The 15637-nt window shown below is 29.6% G+C and overlaps 2 protein-coding genes across 3 annotated transcripts; one reads left to right on the top strand and one right to left on the bottom strand.

Annotated features, from left to right (window-relative positions):
- Nucleotides 1-1160: 1160 nt before the first annotated feature.
- LOC108347050 (uncharacterized) lies at nt 1161-2268 on the bottom strand. Its single transcript, XM_017586162.2, has 3 exons — nt 2069-2268; nt 1751-1876; nt 1161-1658 (listed from the first exon to the last, which is right to left on the bottom strand). The coding sequence occupies exons 1-3, from the start codon at nt 2120-2122 to the stop codon at nt 1305-1307; spliced, it is 534 nt and encodes a 177-aa protein (XP_017441651.1). The 5' UTR covers nt 2123-2268; the 3' UTR covers nt 1161-1304.
- A 111-nt stretch (nt 2269-2379) lies between these two features.
- LOC108346264 (uncharacterized) lies at nt 2380-5351 on the top strand. Of its 2 annotated transcripts, XM_017585296.1 has the most exons (9): nt 2380-2556; nt 3047-3108; nt 3216-3266; nt 3350-3397; nt 3572-3616; nt 3708-3755; nt 3954-4004; nt 4507-4548; nt 4643-5351. In XM_017585296.1, exons 1-9 carry the CDS (start codon nt 2475-2477, stop codon nt 5195-5197), a joined length of 984 nt encoding a protein of 327 aa, XP_017440785.1. In that variant the 5' UTR covers nt 2380-2474; the 3' UTR covers nt 5198-5351. The 2 variants fall into 2 exon arrangements, with proteins under 2 accessions (XP_017440785.1, XP_052724636.1); XM_052868676.1 differs by lacking the exon at nt 3350-3397.
- The last annotated feature ends 10286 nt before the right edge of the window (nt 5352-15637 follow it).

Raw genomic sequence — 15637 nt, forward strand, 5'->3', positions numbered from 1 at the left:
AGAAAATTTAATAACAATTCAAATGAAAATATTCAAATTTATCAGAGATGAAACTTAATTAAACCTTGTATTAATGAATGAAAGGGTGGTCTCTGACACATGTTAATGCATGAGCAATAAGTTTAAAAAAGGGTCGCATTTTCATACTCTCTTCGAAATCTATGTCCAGAAAATGATACAAAGTAACTGGTCATCTAAAGAGGAAAAGAAATAGGAGATAATTAGTGTCATTATAGTTTAGGTATATAGCACACATGGACACCTCAACATCTTTGAAAGAACAAGGTGGAAGTAATGGTATATCGAGAAAAGGTACAGCGCTGCAGAGGCAAATCCTATTGTATCAGGAAGTATGCCATATGCCAGATAGGCTAAGATTCATCAACAACAACATACATTGACTAAGATTCAACTGCAATGCAGTAGTAACATGGACAAATATAGTTTTGCTGCAGTTCCACAAAAGCAATTATGCAGATAGGATGAATGAAGCACACCAAGTAGAATAGGCAGAAGGCATCAAGATATTATAGAACTGATATGATAGCCATACATAAACACATCAAGATTTGTAAAAGAGAGATTTGACAATCAAAGTAGAATAAAAAAACTTTTTTGATCAGTTATGAGTATAGATGTAGGTTGTTGGATGAAATACATACAAATGGTTTTTATAGCTCATTCTGGTAAGGATACAAAAGTGAGGAGCATCCTACAAATTGTATTTTGTATAAATCTTTGTATTATATTCTTGTTGTCGTTTACAAAACTACATATACCGATTAGAATACTCCAAATGTTTCGCTTATGATATAAATATACTAATCTTGGTGAAGAAAGAAATAGTGTCGTGAAAATTTCTTTAGACGCAACTGTGCGGGTAAATTGAAGAGGAGTGAATACAAATATTAAGTATTTCGTGCAAACAACACACTGATGGTTATATCAATTTATCAAATGTGAATGAACATGATTTACAGGTTAATCAATTGAAGCAAAAGCGTTACAGAGCCAGAATTTCTAATTAGAAATTAAGAATTTTAACGCAGAAACAGTAACCATGGTGCAAGAAAGTGATAAAAGATTGTAAAACAAATTAAAAATCTGGTGCAGGAATGAAATTTTAAAGCAAGAACTGAGTAGAGTCACGAAGAACAGTAGAAGGCAGAGCAACAGAATGTAAATATATAAAGAGAGGAGATATGATTAATATCTCACACACTCAAACCTTTGTTACAATATTGTTTTGCAGATGAAAATATGTAAAAAGCAAGATACTACTTGTGAACGAATCTGAAAACATGTTAAGCCAACACCAGAGCGAAGAATGCAATGAGCATAACAATTATCTGCGTATGAGTGAACCTAGCTCCAACAAGAAGCATAACAGTTGCAGAACATGCAAACAAAGTAAAGCTCAACATGGCTATGATGGAAAGCCAAAGTGGATGACGTGGTTGTGCTTGGAGAAGTGGTTTGCTGTATTTCAGTGACAATGAACACAAAGATAACGCAAAGGTCGCCCACCATGATGCCGCTCTTTCCATTTCTGCTGTTCTTCTTTTCTCACCACAAGTTCTGGGGAAATGCTTCGCTCGTATTCTGCTAGGTATTTCCTCAACACCAGTAACAGTGCCACATATCTCTGATTCATCTTGCTGTGCAATTCAATTACTATTATTAGCATAAGGATATCACTTTTCTTCATTAATTGTAGGATTTGGATAGGAAATTAAAGAAAACAACTTACACTCGAACTGTTTATTCGTCTGGGTGATTCCGGAAGCTTGCATTTCTCATCATTTTCATGCTTCTCCCTTCTGTTGATATTCAAACTTCCCGTAAAGCCTTTTGAAACAAGATTTGCATCTTGAATCTGCAAAAACATTAATTGAAACATTTCAAACGATGACTTTGGCATATGGAATCAAGATTCCCCAAAATTGATCGAAAAATAAAGTAATTATAAACCGACGGATGGGTGATTTATGAGGAATGATTAAGTAAACATTAAGAATTGAACATATCATGATACAGTTCGGCCAAAAATCAAGCACATACTACTTACCATGGACAGGAATGTCATGATTTTGTACAGTGCGTAGCGTTTAGGGTTAAGCATCTCAGGAGTAGTTCGTATTTGGTTCAACTTGAGGATTTGTGAAAGTCTGAAACCAAACCCTCGTTTCCAAACGATTATTCTTTTCCCACTGCTTACGTAACGTGGAAAGTGAAATTCCGCGTTGAAATAGTCAATCCGGTGTAAGAAAGTCCTACCGCCAATGCCGTTAGGTAACGTGGACTATTGGGGTAGTTCAAAAATAGTGCGAAGCTCTCTATCACTGAATCGTTAATCACTTAACGCCGTGAGTCAGTTTCTCTTTTCTAAATCTTGTGCGGAAGCAAAAAGTGATTTTAGGGATTCCAAAGGTTTGAGAGAAACGCAAGTAACCTAACAAAGCAGTTCAGCAGCTATGTCCCTTCCTATTGAAGTTATACAAGAAAATCAGCTCCCAAAAATGGAGAACTCGGAGGAACAGGAAATCAAGGAAATAGGTACTAATACTTTTACCTTCAAGCCAATTTTGCAGTTGCAATTTCTTAATTGAAAACAAGAAAACAAAAAAACAATAATTATGCTGCTTCTCTCCACTCAAAATTCATTATCATGCATTTTTTTGTTATCAAAAAAGTTGTTTCTTACTGGTTCGGAAATCAATCATCAGCTATGGATTCAAGAAGTCTTTCCGATTGATGGATCTAGGGTGGTCTGATAAATTTTCAGGATAACTATGTTAGTAAGAAGTACATGTTTAATGTTTTGAACCGTGAAAAATAGAAATAATTTGATTATGAATTTAAGCTTTCCATCCATTAGCTTACATAAAACAGACATGACAGAGAATGAAAGAGGAAACAGAAATATCCTCTCACAGGGTTTTCAAATTCTTATTTTTTTAATTGTGAGTGTTTGAGAAGATATTTGCTGTATTGATTGAATGCCATAATTTCTAACAACCAATCTTTTTGTTTGATCTGTGTGCAGAGAAGATTGAGAAGAGATTCAGCTTATTCAGCTTCTCGAGGAATTATCCATTTCTCATTCTTGTAACTATCTCTCTCCATATATACTATTTGTTCTCTTCAACATCAATATTTCTCAAGAAAATCCTATAACCTCTCAGTTACCTAATACTGATTGCTTTTATGTACAGCCGCAACTCTATCTTGAAACTCATCTTGACAGGGTGATTAAAACAGAAGAGGTAGTTTATAATTAGTAATTTCATTATTGAAATTGAATTCACTTTTAATTATCAATTACCATATCTTCATTGTTTGAATGTAGGAGAAGTTTGATGATTTATATGATGACCTTGAACTAGAGGTCTATGAGGTAGTTGTAAAACCAATTGATAACAATATTTTATTTAAATTGAATTCAATTTTTATTATTTTCTCTCTTGTATTTAAGAAGGTTGTTTGCATCTCTATCTCTTATAAAAGTAATAAAATAATTAAAAAATTTCATAATCCCCCAATTACCTAATATTTATTGTTTTATGTACAGAAATGGTTTCTCAAAGCTCTTAATGATGTTTTACCAAATAGAGAGGTAAAGGTAGTTTATAATTAGTAATACTGCATTATTGAAATTGAATTCACTTTTACTTATCAATTATCATATCTTCATTGTTTGAATGTAGGAGAAGTTTGATGATTCATATGATGACCTTAAACTAGAGGTCCTTGAGGTATTTGTAAAACCAATTGATAACAATATTTTATTGAAATTGAATTCAATTTTTATTATTTTCTCTCTTGTATTTACTCTCAAGAAGAAAGTTGTTTGCATCTCTATCTTTTATAAAAGTAATAAGAGAAACATCAATCAAATAATTAAAAAATTTCATAACCCCCCGATTACCTGATATTTATTGTTTTATGTACAGAAATGGCGTCTCAAAGCTCGTAATGATGTTTTTGCAGATGCAAAGGCAAAGGTTGTTTATAATTAGTAACACTTCATTATTGAAAGGATAATGATACTTTGACAATATTTTTTGACAACATTTTAACATCATCTGCGTGTCATTCTGTGATTGGTCCAAAATTACTCCACAATCAATAATAATAATCATAAACATCAACATGAATCAATCACAGAATCATACGTCGATGGTGTTAAAATATTGTCAAAAAAATATTCTGAGTATCATTATCCTTATTGAAATTGCATTCACTTTTACTTATCAATTACCATATCTTTATTATTTGAATGTATACGTTGTGTACTTGGATTGATGAGCTCAACATACTTGAGGTAATTGTAGAACCAATTGATAACAATTTATCATTGAAATTGAATTCTATCTTTATTATTATCTCAAGTACCATATATTTCTCTGTTGTTTTTAGTTTCACGTAATAAGAGAAACTTTAATCAAATAACTTGGAAATCCCATGATCCCTCAATTACTTAATATTTATTACTTTTAAGTACAGATGTATGATGACGCTATTGCTGAGATGAAAAGAAAGTCAAAGGTACTTTATAATTAGTAGCACTTCATTATTGAAATTAGATTTACTTGTACTTATCAATTACCATATCATATCTTTAATTAGTGACTATCTGCAGATGAAGAAGGGATCTCATCCTTCCTTTAAAGTGATAAATATTGAGGGAGAAGATAAGGCAATTGAAGGAGATCCAGAGATCAGAATTCAGAAGAAACATCCTAAACAAGATCATACTGTATGGGCAACCTTCTTCAGCTCAGAAATTGCCATGGCATGTTGTTTGGGCAATCCTTTGGACAAGTTATACAAAGTGGAAAGCATTGGTAAGGTGAAGGAGCAATCACTTATAAATTTTGGAGAAGCAGTTTCTGTCTATGCTCCATGCATAACATTTACTGCAATATTCTTCACGAACTTCATTTACACAGCGATTCTTACACGACCATTGGCTTTTCGTGTGCATGCAAACTCAATGCTGCTGCTACTTTTCATGTATTACATTTTAGCATTTGCAGAAGCATTGTCTAGTTATGGTGTTGCCTTGGGTTCAACCGAAGTTCCTGCTCTTATGTTTGTCTGTGGAGGGGCAATTGGCCCAATGCTGCTTATGGGCTCCATCATCATGGGGCTGAAGTCTGTCTTTAAAAACCAGATTCCCTCTAAAATAGGTTAAACTTTTTGGATGGAATACTAAAACAATGACTTTCTCATACAATGCTAGGTCACACTTATCAGTGACTTTCTTTTTCGTTTTTTTTCAATGTGCTCGTGAAATTATTAGCTTGTACTTGCCGATGAAATGAAATTGAGAACCGATTTCTTCCCCATCTTTCTTTCTAAGAATTTTTTAGATCATTTCTATAGCAGATTCTCGATACCCTTTCTTTATTTTGGTAAATGTAACTAATAATAATAAAAATTATAAAAATTTATGTTATTAATTACTAATTAAAATTAATTAATTTAAATTCTTTATGTTCATTTATAATTATCTATATATGTATATAATAATATAATTATTAATACAACTTTGTACCTACACCAAAAACCAACAAGCAAACTTATTATTGTCTCATAAAATTATTGTCTCGTACAATCCAAAATTTATTTTAAAATATAATACATTCCAGATTATATAATTCAAAATGTATTTTCAAATCTGAAAATAATTTTTTTTTATTTTTTTTCAATAAAAATAAAATGGTCATTTCATTACATCTATGGGGTGTAGGGAGAAAACATTATGTGCAGTAACCAAAGGCCATTAATCGGGCTTGTGAACCCACATGGTGGGAAATGATGGTGTTAAATAGGGTTCCATTTAGTTTGGAGCATAAGTAGATGAACATAGGCCATGAGATTGGTGCTCTCTAATTAATTAAGTAATATGCATTTAAATATCCAATGATTTATTTATACATTCAAGATTATGTTAATTTAATCATTGACCATAGCATACTCAAATATCTAGAATTATATTTCAAGGAATTTAGTTTGTATAAATACTAGTCGTTGGTATATTTTACTTCATCCCCCTTATTATAAGATATTATTCTAGAAAAAATCAAATTTTTTTATCGTTTTTTTTCTAATTATCACTTTATTTAATTTTTTTTATTAAAATAAGCATTTATCAATTATTTTATTTTATATATAATAAATACTATAATTTCTTTTTCTATTATTATTTGAATAGAGATGTCAATAATATTATTGGTCATGAGTATCCATAGATAAAATCTATTAGGTATTAAGTAAATACTTCAAAGGAATACGAGTGGGTAAGGAGTAAGGGATAATTTAAAACTCGCTTATAAATAGATTAGGCACAAGTACCATATTATCTGTATTCGAAGATATCCATTAACCGCAAAAAAATAAAAATAATATAACCGCTTTCAAGTAATAATGTCGACCGTCTTTGTGTCTTCGTCTTAGAAGTCTGAGGGGAGAGGAGTTCAAGAGTACATGAATGCCACTTCTTCTTTGTCATAGATGTCATCCTTAGTCATCGAATCAAACTAGATTTGACGATTCGCAACACACAACTCTTCATCTTTTGGAGCGTGCGAATCAACGTGCAACACGTCTCTATCTCAATGGCTATAACTTTCCTCCAACGGTTATATTCTCAAGAACCATAACAATCACTTATTGATCGATCGAGGGAAAATCGAATGGTCATGAAAGACCATAACACCTCTGAAGACGATTGGATGACCAAGACAACTTTTCATTATAAACCCCTTCGCCTATCACGATAGGTTCGGGCTTGAGGGGCATGTGTACCATATGATCGTTCGGTCAACTATGGACCAGACAGTCAACCATACCACAAGCTGCTCTCGTGACTGTGTAACTATGATCAACAGGTCGAGCGATCAGTCTATGGAGATATAACATCTAATATTAATCAATTTAAGACAAAGTATATTTATCATCAATTGAGTCGTAATTAGACTGTCACTAATAAAAACTCACTCCAAAATCTATGGTTAAAAAGTAAATGATTGTATTTAATATACATTAAATACTTGATTTATAATGAATTTAACATAATAATCTCTAAACATAAAAGACGAACGATACGATAGCGTGAGAATAAACATTTCAATTCCTTACAACATTAAACCGTGGACATCAACCTCCACTCGAAACAATCCCTTTTCACCACATATTCATCCATGCTACATATATTATTGCTTATCAATTACAATGGAGTGAACTAGTGGGTACATAGAGTATGTATTAGTAAATCGTGTCTAATAAATTATTAGAAAATTATTGTGTCATTTCTACTATATGGTGGGCATCTTTTGTAGGTTTGGTAAAGTTTGTCCTAAAAAAATCACCAAAATCTATTATTCTTTTGTAGACCCACTTGGAGGAAACTAGTTGAATAGACTTCCACTTAGTTTGGAGCATAAGTACATGAACATTGGCAATGAGATTGGTGTTCACTAATTAAGTATTACGCATTTAAACACCCAATGATGAATTTAAACATTCGAGATTATTTTTATTTAATCATTGATTATTGAGGGCTCAAATATCTAAAATTGCATAGTTTGTGTAAATACAACTAGTTTTTGTCGATCATACATCACTCCTTAATTATAAGATATTGTCCTAAAATTCAAATTTGTTTATCGTTTTTCTAATCAATCATTTGCATTAATTACTTTTGACTAAAATAACCTTAATTATATAAATTTATAAACAATAAATACGATGAATTATCTTGTTTTTCTCCCTTACGAGAAGATAAGAGAATTCAAGGGTTTTGTTTTAAAAATTAAAGATTCCTTTCTATTATTCTTTTTTCCACCGTACTTTAGGGTAATTTTGAAAAATATATGATAATTGAAAACAAGTTAATATTATTAAATAAATTAACAAAAAATTGTCTTGAATTAGTTATCAATATTTTATGTTTAATTAAGGATGGAGCAAGTTATAGTAATATTTCAGAGCATTATTGATTAAGAAAAGGTATCATTTAAAGAATCAACACCTTTGCATTAACCAACCATATATTTATCTAATTCAAACTTCCTAGTCATTTCAACAAATATATTTGTAAGATGTTGTCTCAAACCCGAAATTTACATTTCTTAAATCTGAAAGAATGTTGATTTTCTAGGACAAACATAAATAAAACAGATCTTATCAAGATAAACATGAATAAGAAAAACACTTGGTCATTGTTGGGTTTGCATTGTACTTTTAGGTGCATTGTACAACTACAACCACTTGAATGTAAATATGATGGGGATGTGTTGGTGATAGCTATAAACCTCTAGTGAAAATGATAGGTATATATGTCTCTTTATCACACTATGGCAGTGTATAGAACAAGGACACATTTAAAAAAAAATTATATATTTAAAAGCATTTTATTTGTAGCAATTTGATGATGTTATATTGTGATTTGGTACATGATCCAACCAAATAAATTTACCCTATACTTGGTTTTAAAATAATGATATGTATCATCCTTGATTAGGAAGGAATGTTGCAAGGAAACTTAACATGTACCAATAATTCATATATTCATATACGTAATTTAAAATAATTTAAATTACTATACTAGGTTATTAGTTATGGATACAAGTCAATCCAACTTTATTATAAAAATAAAGGAAAAAAAAAACGTATCATTAACCTTAACGATGTTACATATATTAAAATAGATTTGATATGAGAATAAATAATAACAATGTGTTACTATATGTATTATTTTTATCAAACATATGTATCTAAAATATGTTAAAACATTAAATATAAATATGTTTTTGAATCTAGATGTTTTATGTGTGAAATTAAATGTATATTTGGTTGAATTTTTCTATAAAAGTTTTAGGAGAGAGAAAAATATAAAAAAAAATTAACTTTTCTTTTGGATGCTGAAAATTAACTTAAAGGGTTGCTATGATGCTAACAAATCAAACTTTAATGGGTAAAATTTATAAGGATATATAAAAAGTTACATTGAGCATATTATTGAAAAATTAGTTTCATTAATTATATGTTTCTTTGATATGGAAATTATATGCATGTATGTTTTTTCTACAGACCTCTCTCTTTTGGACATTATTAACATATTCACATATTCACATAAAAAAAGCTTTTGGCCACTATTGGGGTGTCACATATTCACATCATTCACCTTTTTCTACATAGAATCGAACGACCAAAAACAGTGAAATTTATAATAAGTTAGGTATTGCTACTTCAACTATATAGTTATGTAAATGAGGATTTTGGAATCACTTATCATTTTTTTAATTAGAATTACTGTTGAAAAAATATATATTCTATTATAAATATAACATAACTCATCCGAAGACATTTGAGTGTGGAAATTCTATTATTTGAATTTGGAGTTTTCCTGTTATATTATTGTGTTGATTGTTTTTATCTTTATTGATATAGAATTATTCTAAGAGATAAAAATGTTAATGTTCTTATAGATAAAAACAAATTTTTATAAGAAACCAAAACTGTAAATTTTGGAAAATAAGTGATATCATTCTTAATTAAGATGTGGGACTTATTTAAAAATAAATTTAAATGGATAAAAAATAGAAAGGTTATAAATAGGAATTTTTTATTTATTTTATATTTTCATCTATCTAAAACTGTTTTTCTTCACTAATTTAGATTGTTATAGTAATGTCATATTACATGCTTAAGAAAACACTAACATAATGACAAACATGGATCACTAAGATTTACTTAATATGTTGTGACTCATTCCTCATTGGTTTATCAAATAAGGGTATTCGATGTACAACGTTTGAAAAAAAGAAATTATATGAATAAACTATAATTAGAATAATTACTTACTCTAACCATAGAGTTCATAAAAATTGTTGGCAGGAATAAAAGTATTTGTATTGAAAACCAGCAAATTGCATAAAAATATATAAAAAATAACACCGACAAGTGTGACAATAACATATAGAAAATGAATTGAGATTGAAATTGCAATATAATTTTTTTTTGAGTGCACAACAAAAACTGTGGGACCCACCAGGATTTGACCAACACAAACCGAATCTTTGGAAGACCTTGAGAACTGTTTCATTTTTGTTGCATAGCTGCAACAAACAAATATACTCAATATCTCATGGATACAAGCTTTTTCATCTGCTTTTTATGCATTTCAGTTACTTTATTTTTTTTAATCTGATCGGACTTCAAAGTAATTAAGGAGATATTTTCAAAGTAATTAAGGAGATTTTTACAAAGAGTAAGTTTTTTATTTACTTTATAGATTTTTTTATTCTTCTTATAATTTTATAATTGATGGAGTTATTTGAGAAAAATGATCTCTCAATTTGTTTTATCATATACTAAAATTTTGTTATGCTGGCGTGTCTTGTTCAAGGTTTTCAGATTTTGAGTAAATTCTTATTGAAGTTGAAACTTTCTTTAAAATAAATAATTATATGTAAGAAAAATGACATTACATAAGTCGTTTAATACATATTACATCGGTTTTAAAATCGATAATATAATAAGTCAAAAATATTTTACACTCGTTAACATCAACTAATGTAAAATTGGCACTTAATACTTTCAACAATTGCTACCATGTACATTAAATCCCCAGTATCTCCGACTTCTCTTTCTTCGTAGATGACACTATTTCCACTAACCTTATTTGTCACTGACACGCTCACATTCGAAGTGCAAAGTGTTGGATTTGGATCTATCTCTGGTGGCATGGCTCCCTTATTGGAGAGCAACCAACAAATAATGAAGTTGCGATAGAAGGGGGTTGAATAATATTTTCGAAAATATTTTTTAGACTAATCAACTGATCGTGAAATGAATGATCATTATGAGTTATTCGCACTTACTTTATAAATGTTATTCTGTTGAATGCATTTTATATATCTATCCTTTAATTCATTCTTCTGGTGTTTAGAGATGAATGAACATTTAGCAAAATCGGCATATGTTGAAGGTGTGTGTGGAGAGAAATTACTTTCCACAAGAAATAATTGTTTGTAAAATAAGTTATAACACAGGCATTTTATAATGGTTCACTCATTAAAGCTACATCTAGTTCTCCTTTAAGATAATTTAAAGGGTTTCATTAGATATTCAATGAAATACACATAACTATTCTAACCATTCCTGGTATCCCTAGTCACATAAAGCGTTTTATACTTGTAAGAAAAAATTACCAGTATTAGGATACCAATTTGGTCATTTGGAATTGGCTTGATACACAAAAATCAAGAATCAAAGCTGATGATTCTAGTATCGTGCTGAGGGGCATGAAGTGGTGTTGAGCCTCTAAGTCAAAGAGCTACGAACTTTAGGGCGCTTAGCGACCAGTTTGGATACTGAGTGTTGCGAAGATAGTGAACTCTTTATGTTTTGGGTGCTAAGGGGAAACTCTAGGTCGCTGATTGTTGTGCTCTTTGTTTGGGCAGTCATTGAGCGGTAAGAAGTGGCACTGAGTGTCACTTCTCTATTGTAAATCTAGACTTTTGTTTCTCTTAATTCGTTGAGCGAGTGACTTGCTCGCTGAGCACCAGTATAGTATTGGGCTATTTTGAGTTTTTCTTTAAGTTTTTTATACTTTCAAAAGTTGGTTTGTTTACAATTTTTTATACAGATTAATCATATTGTAGACTATTTAGTAGAAGCATATTGGGTTAGCAGAAAGGATAGGGCACGGGAAGGCGGCACTATAAATAGTCTTCTTTTATTTCTGTTCAAGGGATTATTTTTCGCTGGAGTATAGACTGGGCATATTTGCTAGTGGAGGAAGGTAGGCTTCCTTGGGGGAGAGTATACTTGTATTTTCGATACTTTACTGAATCAATAATACATACATACGTACTTTCCATTTTGTTATTCGAGTGTTGAAGTGAAAAGAGAGTATCGATTAGGTTATTAGCATAAAGTAACCTAACAAATTGGTCTATAGTATTGGGCATCTGTTTTGAGTTTTTCTTTAAGTTTTTTATACTTTCAAAAGTTGGTTTGTTTACAATTTTCTATACAGATTAATCATATTGGTGTGGATATTGTATATGTTAATGGTTGATGAATAAGGTGGTGTATGATGCTATTTCAAGTATGATATAAAAGTGATAATGAATTTTTGTTATTGGTATGCGTAATTTAATGGACCTTGTGGTGAGACTGTATGGTAGTGTTTAGTAGTATGTTGTATTGATGTAGGGACTCAGTCTTGGAAGTTATTCTAACACTCCAACAATCATCTCATCTTAAGTAGATAAGGGAAAGTTATGTGGTGAGGAGTAGCAAAAGGTTCCAGTATATGGTTTGATTATTTGGCTATAGTTTGTAGACAAACTAACCTTGTGTTGTAGCTTGCGTGGACAAGTTGTTCCACCACTGCAAGTGCAAAAAACTTGCCATAATCTGACTTTAATACACATATTCAAATGGTCAAGTCTAAATGTTATGAATTTTTTTAAGTTATGATTTGAACTGAGAATGTACTTATTATATATGGTTGAACTAAATTATGATTGTTTCTTTATAAAATTTAGCTTACTCTTCTGTTTTGTTTGTATGTTTGCTTGTGTTTTTTTTTTAATGATCACCTGATTAGTGTGAGCAGAGAATGATGTTTTAGTGTAGCAGGTGTTAGACAGCGAGGGAACTCATGTATAAACAATAGGATTAATTCTTATGTATATTTGGAGTTTTGAAAAATTATTTTAAAACAGTTAGTCTACTATATAGGTGCTCTTTTAAAAACCTATTATATATAAAGTTTGATGTAATGAATAGGTTTGGATAACTTTAACTGCACTTTATATGTTTTCTATTAAGTTAAGTGTTTTTTATTGAATATATGATGCTTCCATAATAGTGTTAAAACTATTAAAATAGAATGTCACAAATAACATAAATATATAATATGATTTATTATTCAAAATCTTGTTATTTTTTAAATTTTTAAATAATTTTAGTTTTTCATTATCTATTTTTATGTATGTAACATTTGAGATTAAAATATCAGTGAATTTTTAATAATTATAAAATATAAAATATAGTTATAATTAAATTTATCTAATATATCATGTGATCATACTTGTTGGCCAAAATTTCCTTTTCCTTTTTATTTTTCTTTTTTTTCATTATTGTTCTTTCTCCCCTATTTTGCATGTTTCTCTCTATTTCTTCCATTCTTTATATCTTAATTTATAGAGTTGTTATTATTTTTTTTCTAAACCCTAAATAAACCTTATTAGTTAAAATGTGCAAAGTAAAAAACATTTCTACTCTATCAAAGTTGAATTTAGACTCTCTTTTTTTAAATATCTCTATTCCAATTTCTTTGACTACATTTATGTGGGTTTGAAGGTTTTATTGGTTGTATCAGTTAAGAAATGTTGTTCTCTCGATTAATTCATATTTGTAGTAAACTAATTAATACTTTGAAATGAATTAAATATAGAGTTAATTTAGTTGGTTTGATGTTTTTTAATCATTACTAAAATAAACTTACCAAATAAGCAAGTGATATTGCAAGACAACGATACGGTTCTATATAAACTTAGACAACTTATGATATATACTCCTTTTGTAATTGTCTTTATTTAATTTTTAAATACTTTGATTATGTAATTAATCCTTTATATATATATATATATATATATATATATATATATATATATATATATATATATTAAGAAAAGAGAAAAACCCTGTAAAATCAAATAAAAAGTCAATAGAAAATGTCTGATAAAAGCTCACAGCCAGTGTTAAGAACAGACTTTAGCAACAAATTAGAAGATCAGATTAAACTCAAAAACATTTTTTTTTATTTATTTGAATTGTAACTCATTGTCTCATTCGAATCAAGAAGTTGTTTTGTCACTTTTGCTAAGGTTGTTTCATACTCTAGCTTGAACGAACCTTTTTAAGATTAAAGTTGATTTATTTAATTTAATTTATAGAATACATTTTTAAAACTTACTATAATTTTTAAAACTTAATATATGTATAAATTAATTTAATTTATGAAAAATATCTATTTTACACTATCCCTTCTAATTTTTTGTACAAAATAAATTCATCCGACTATACACAAAAAGCCATTAAAATTTTAGCTTGAAAAAAAAAAGAAAAAGAATCAAACCCTAGTCTACCTTAATCTGAAACCAATTGATTTGATTTGACCACTGAAACTCATTGTAGATTCTCAAGAGAACAAATGATTTAACATTTTAAAAATATTTGAAAATTCTCCATCCAAGGAAAAAGAGTGTTTGTTTATGTGTGTGGCCTTGGGAAGGTTTACCACATTGATGGGTAAGGTTTGGTTAAATTATTAGCATTGGGAAGGCCACAAGGTTTGTAGATATATATACATATATGTCACATGTGTGACCACAAAGACCTAAAGTCATATCTTTCCAAGCTGTCCACTTGACAAAGAAGATAAGAAAGTGTCCAATGAACACAATAGGACAAAAACATGTACCACATTTTCACTAACATTGGAGGAAGCTAAGACATCCTTCATCATTGAGCACCATGCCCCTACACATAGTTGCTTCTCATTGGTCATGGCAACATCCTTCCACATGAACATTTTCAACTTTGTGACTCATATAATTCTTTTTTCAAATGGAATGCCATAGGCTCTTGTCTAGATCATTGGTTAGCTTGTTGGACAACAACAACAAGGGTGTACCACAAAGTGAAAGCTACATGTACCCTAATTGGGGTGATGCCCTCATGTGAAGTGAAATGCCACATCATTCTATATCTTCCTATAAATTCTAGTGTGTTTATATTACATCAAATGGAAAACACCACCAATCATACTTGTTTTCCACACCCTTGCTTTGTGATTAAAGTTTACTCCTTTTAAGCCATCTTTCTTTACTTTAAGGTGCCATGTCTCATAAAACTATGAAAGGTAGCTTCAATGAGGAGTTTTGGGTCTTCAAACTTAATTAAAAGATATTCAGTTTTTTTTTTGACACATAATTAATCATTCATGTTTTTTGAACTAATTTTTTTAACTACAATGTTAAAATATAAGTGTATCAATTGTATGACATGTTCTACAAAAATGTAACAATCTTTTCCACTGAATTAGACTATGTGAATGTATAAAAATTTTGTCTATCATAAGCTGAGAAAGCTATTATTATTAAGTATGAAATGAATATCTAATATATAAATGTAATCTACTATGATAAATGTTTTAATCTTTAAATATCTTAGAAAAAAATATCGTTAGGTCAATTATTAGAGATATATTTGTTTTGAAGCTTCAAATTCTTTTAAGATTTTATTATTGGAAGATTTTATTATTGGAAGACACTTGAAAAATTGAAAAAGAAAGATATATTTAAATTGTTCATTCTTTTGACTATTAAATAATGTGAGATTATTTGGTAAGTTGAAAGTTAGAGAGTTTTTCATTTTCACAAATGACATCAATATCTTAACCTTAAGTCTATTGAATTGAGATGAGATCATTAAGGTTAATCACTACATTTAAGGTATTATTTACTTTGGAGTTTAAAACTTTTGTCACAATTTTTTCCTTAAACGATACTTGATTCTTACGATAATATCTCAATAAATTCAAAATCGA

This window comes from Vigna angularis, chromosome 9 (assembly GCF_016808095.1).
Source record: "Vigna angularis cultivar LongXiaoDou No.4 chromosome 9, ASM1680809v1, whole genome shotgun sequence".
Taxonomy (NCBI): domain Eukaryota; kingdom Viridiplantae; phylum Streptophyta; class Magnoliopsida; order Fabales; family Fabaceae; genus Vigna; species Vigna angularis.

Coding starts and splice junctions, on each gene's coding strand:
- LOC108347050 (XM_017586162.2), bottom strand. CDS start 2,122: ATGCTTAACCCTAAACGCTACGCACTGTACAAAATCATGACATTCCTG. Junction 1,877..2,068: donor TCATGACATTCCTGTCCATG/GTAAGTAGTATG, acceptor ATGTTTTTGCAG/ATTCAAGATGCAAATCTTGT. Junction 1,659..1,750: donor GACGAATAAACAGTTCGAGT/GTAAGTTGTTTT, acceptor TGAATTGCACAG/CAAGATGAATCAGAGATATG.
- LOC108346264 (XM_017585296.1), top strand. CDS start 2,475: ATGTCCCTTCCTATTGAAGTTATACAAGAAAATCAGCTCCCAAAAATG. Junction 3,267..3,349: donor GGGTGATTAAAACAGAAGAG/GTAGTTTATAAT, acceptor GTTTGAATGTAG/GAGAAGTTTGATGATTTATA. Junction 4,005..4,506: donor TTGCAGATGCAAAGGCAAAG/GTTGTTTATAAT, acceptor TTTTAAGTACAG/ATGTATGATGACGCTATTGC.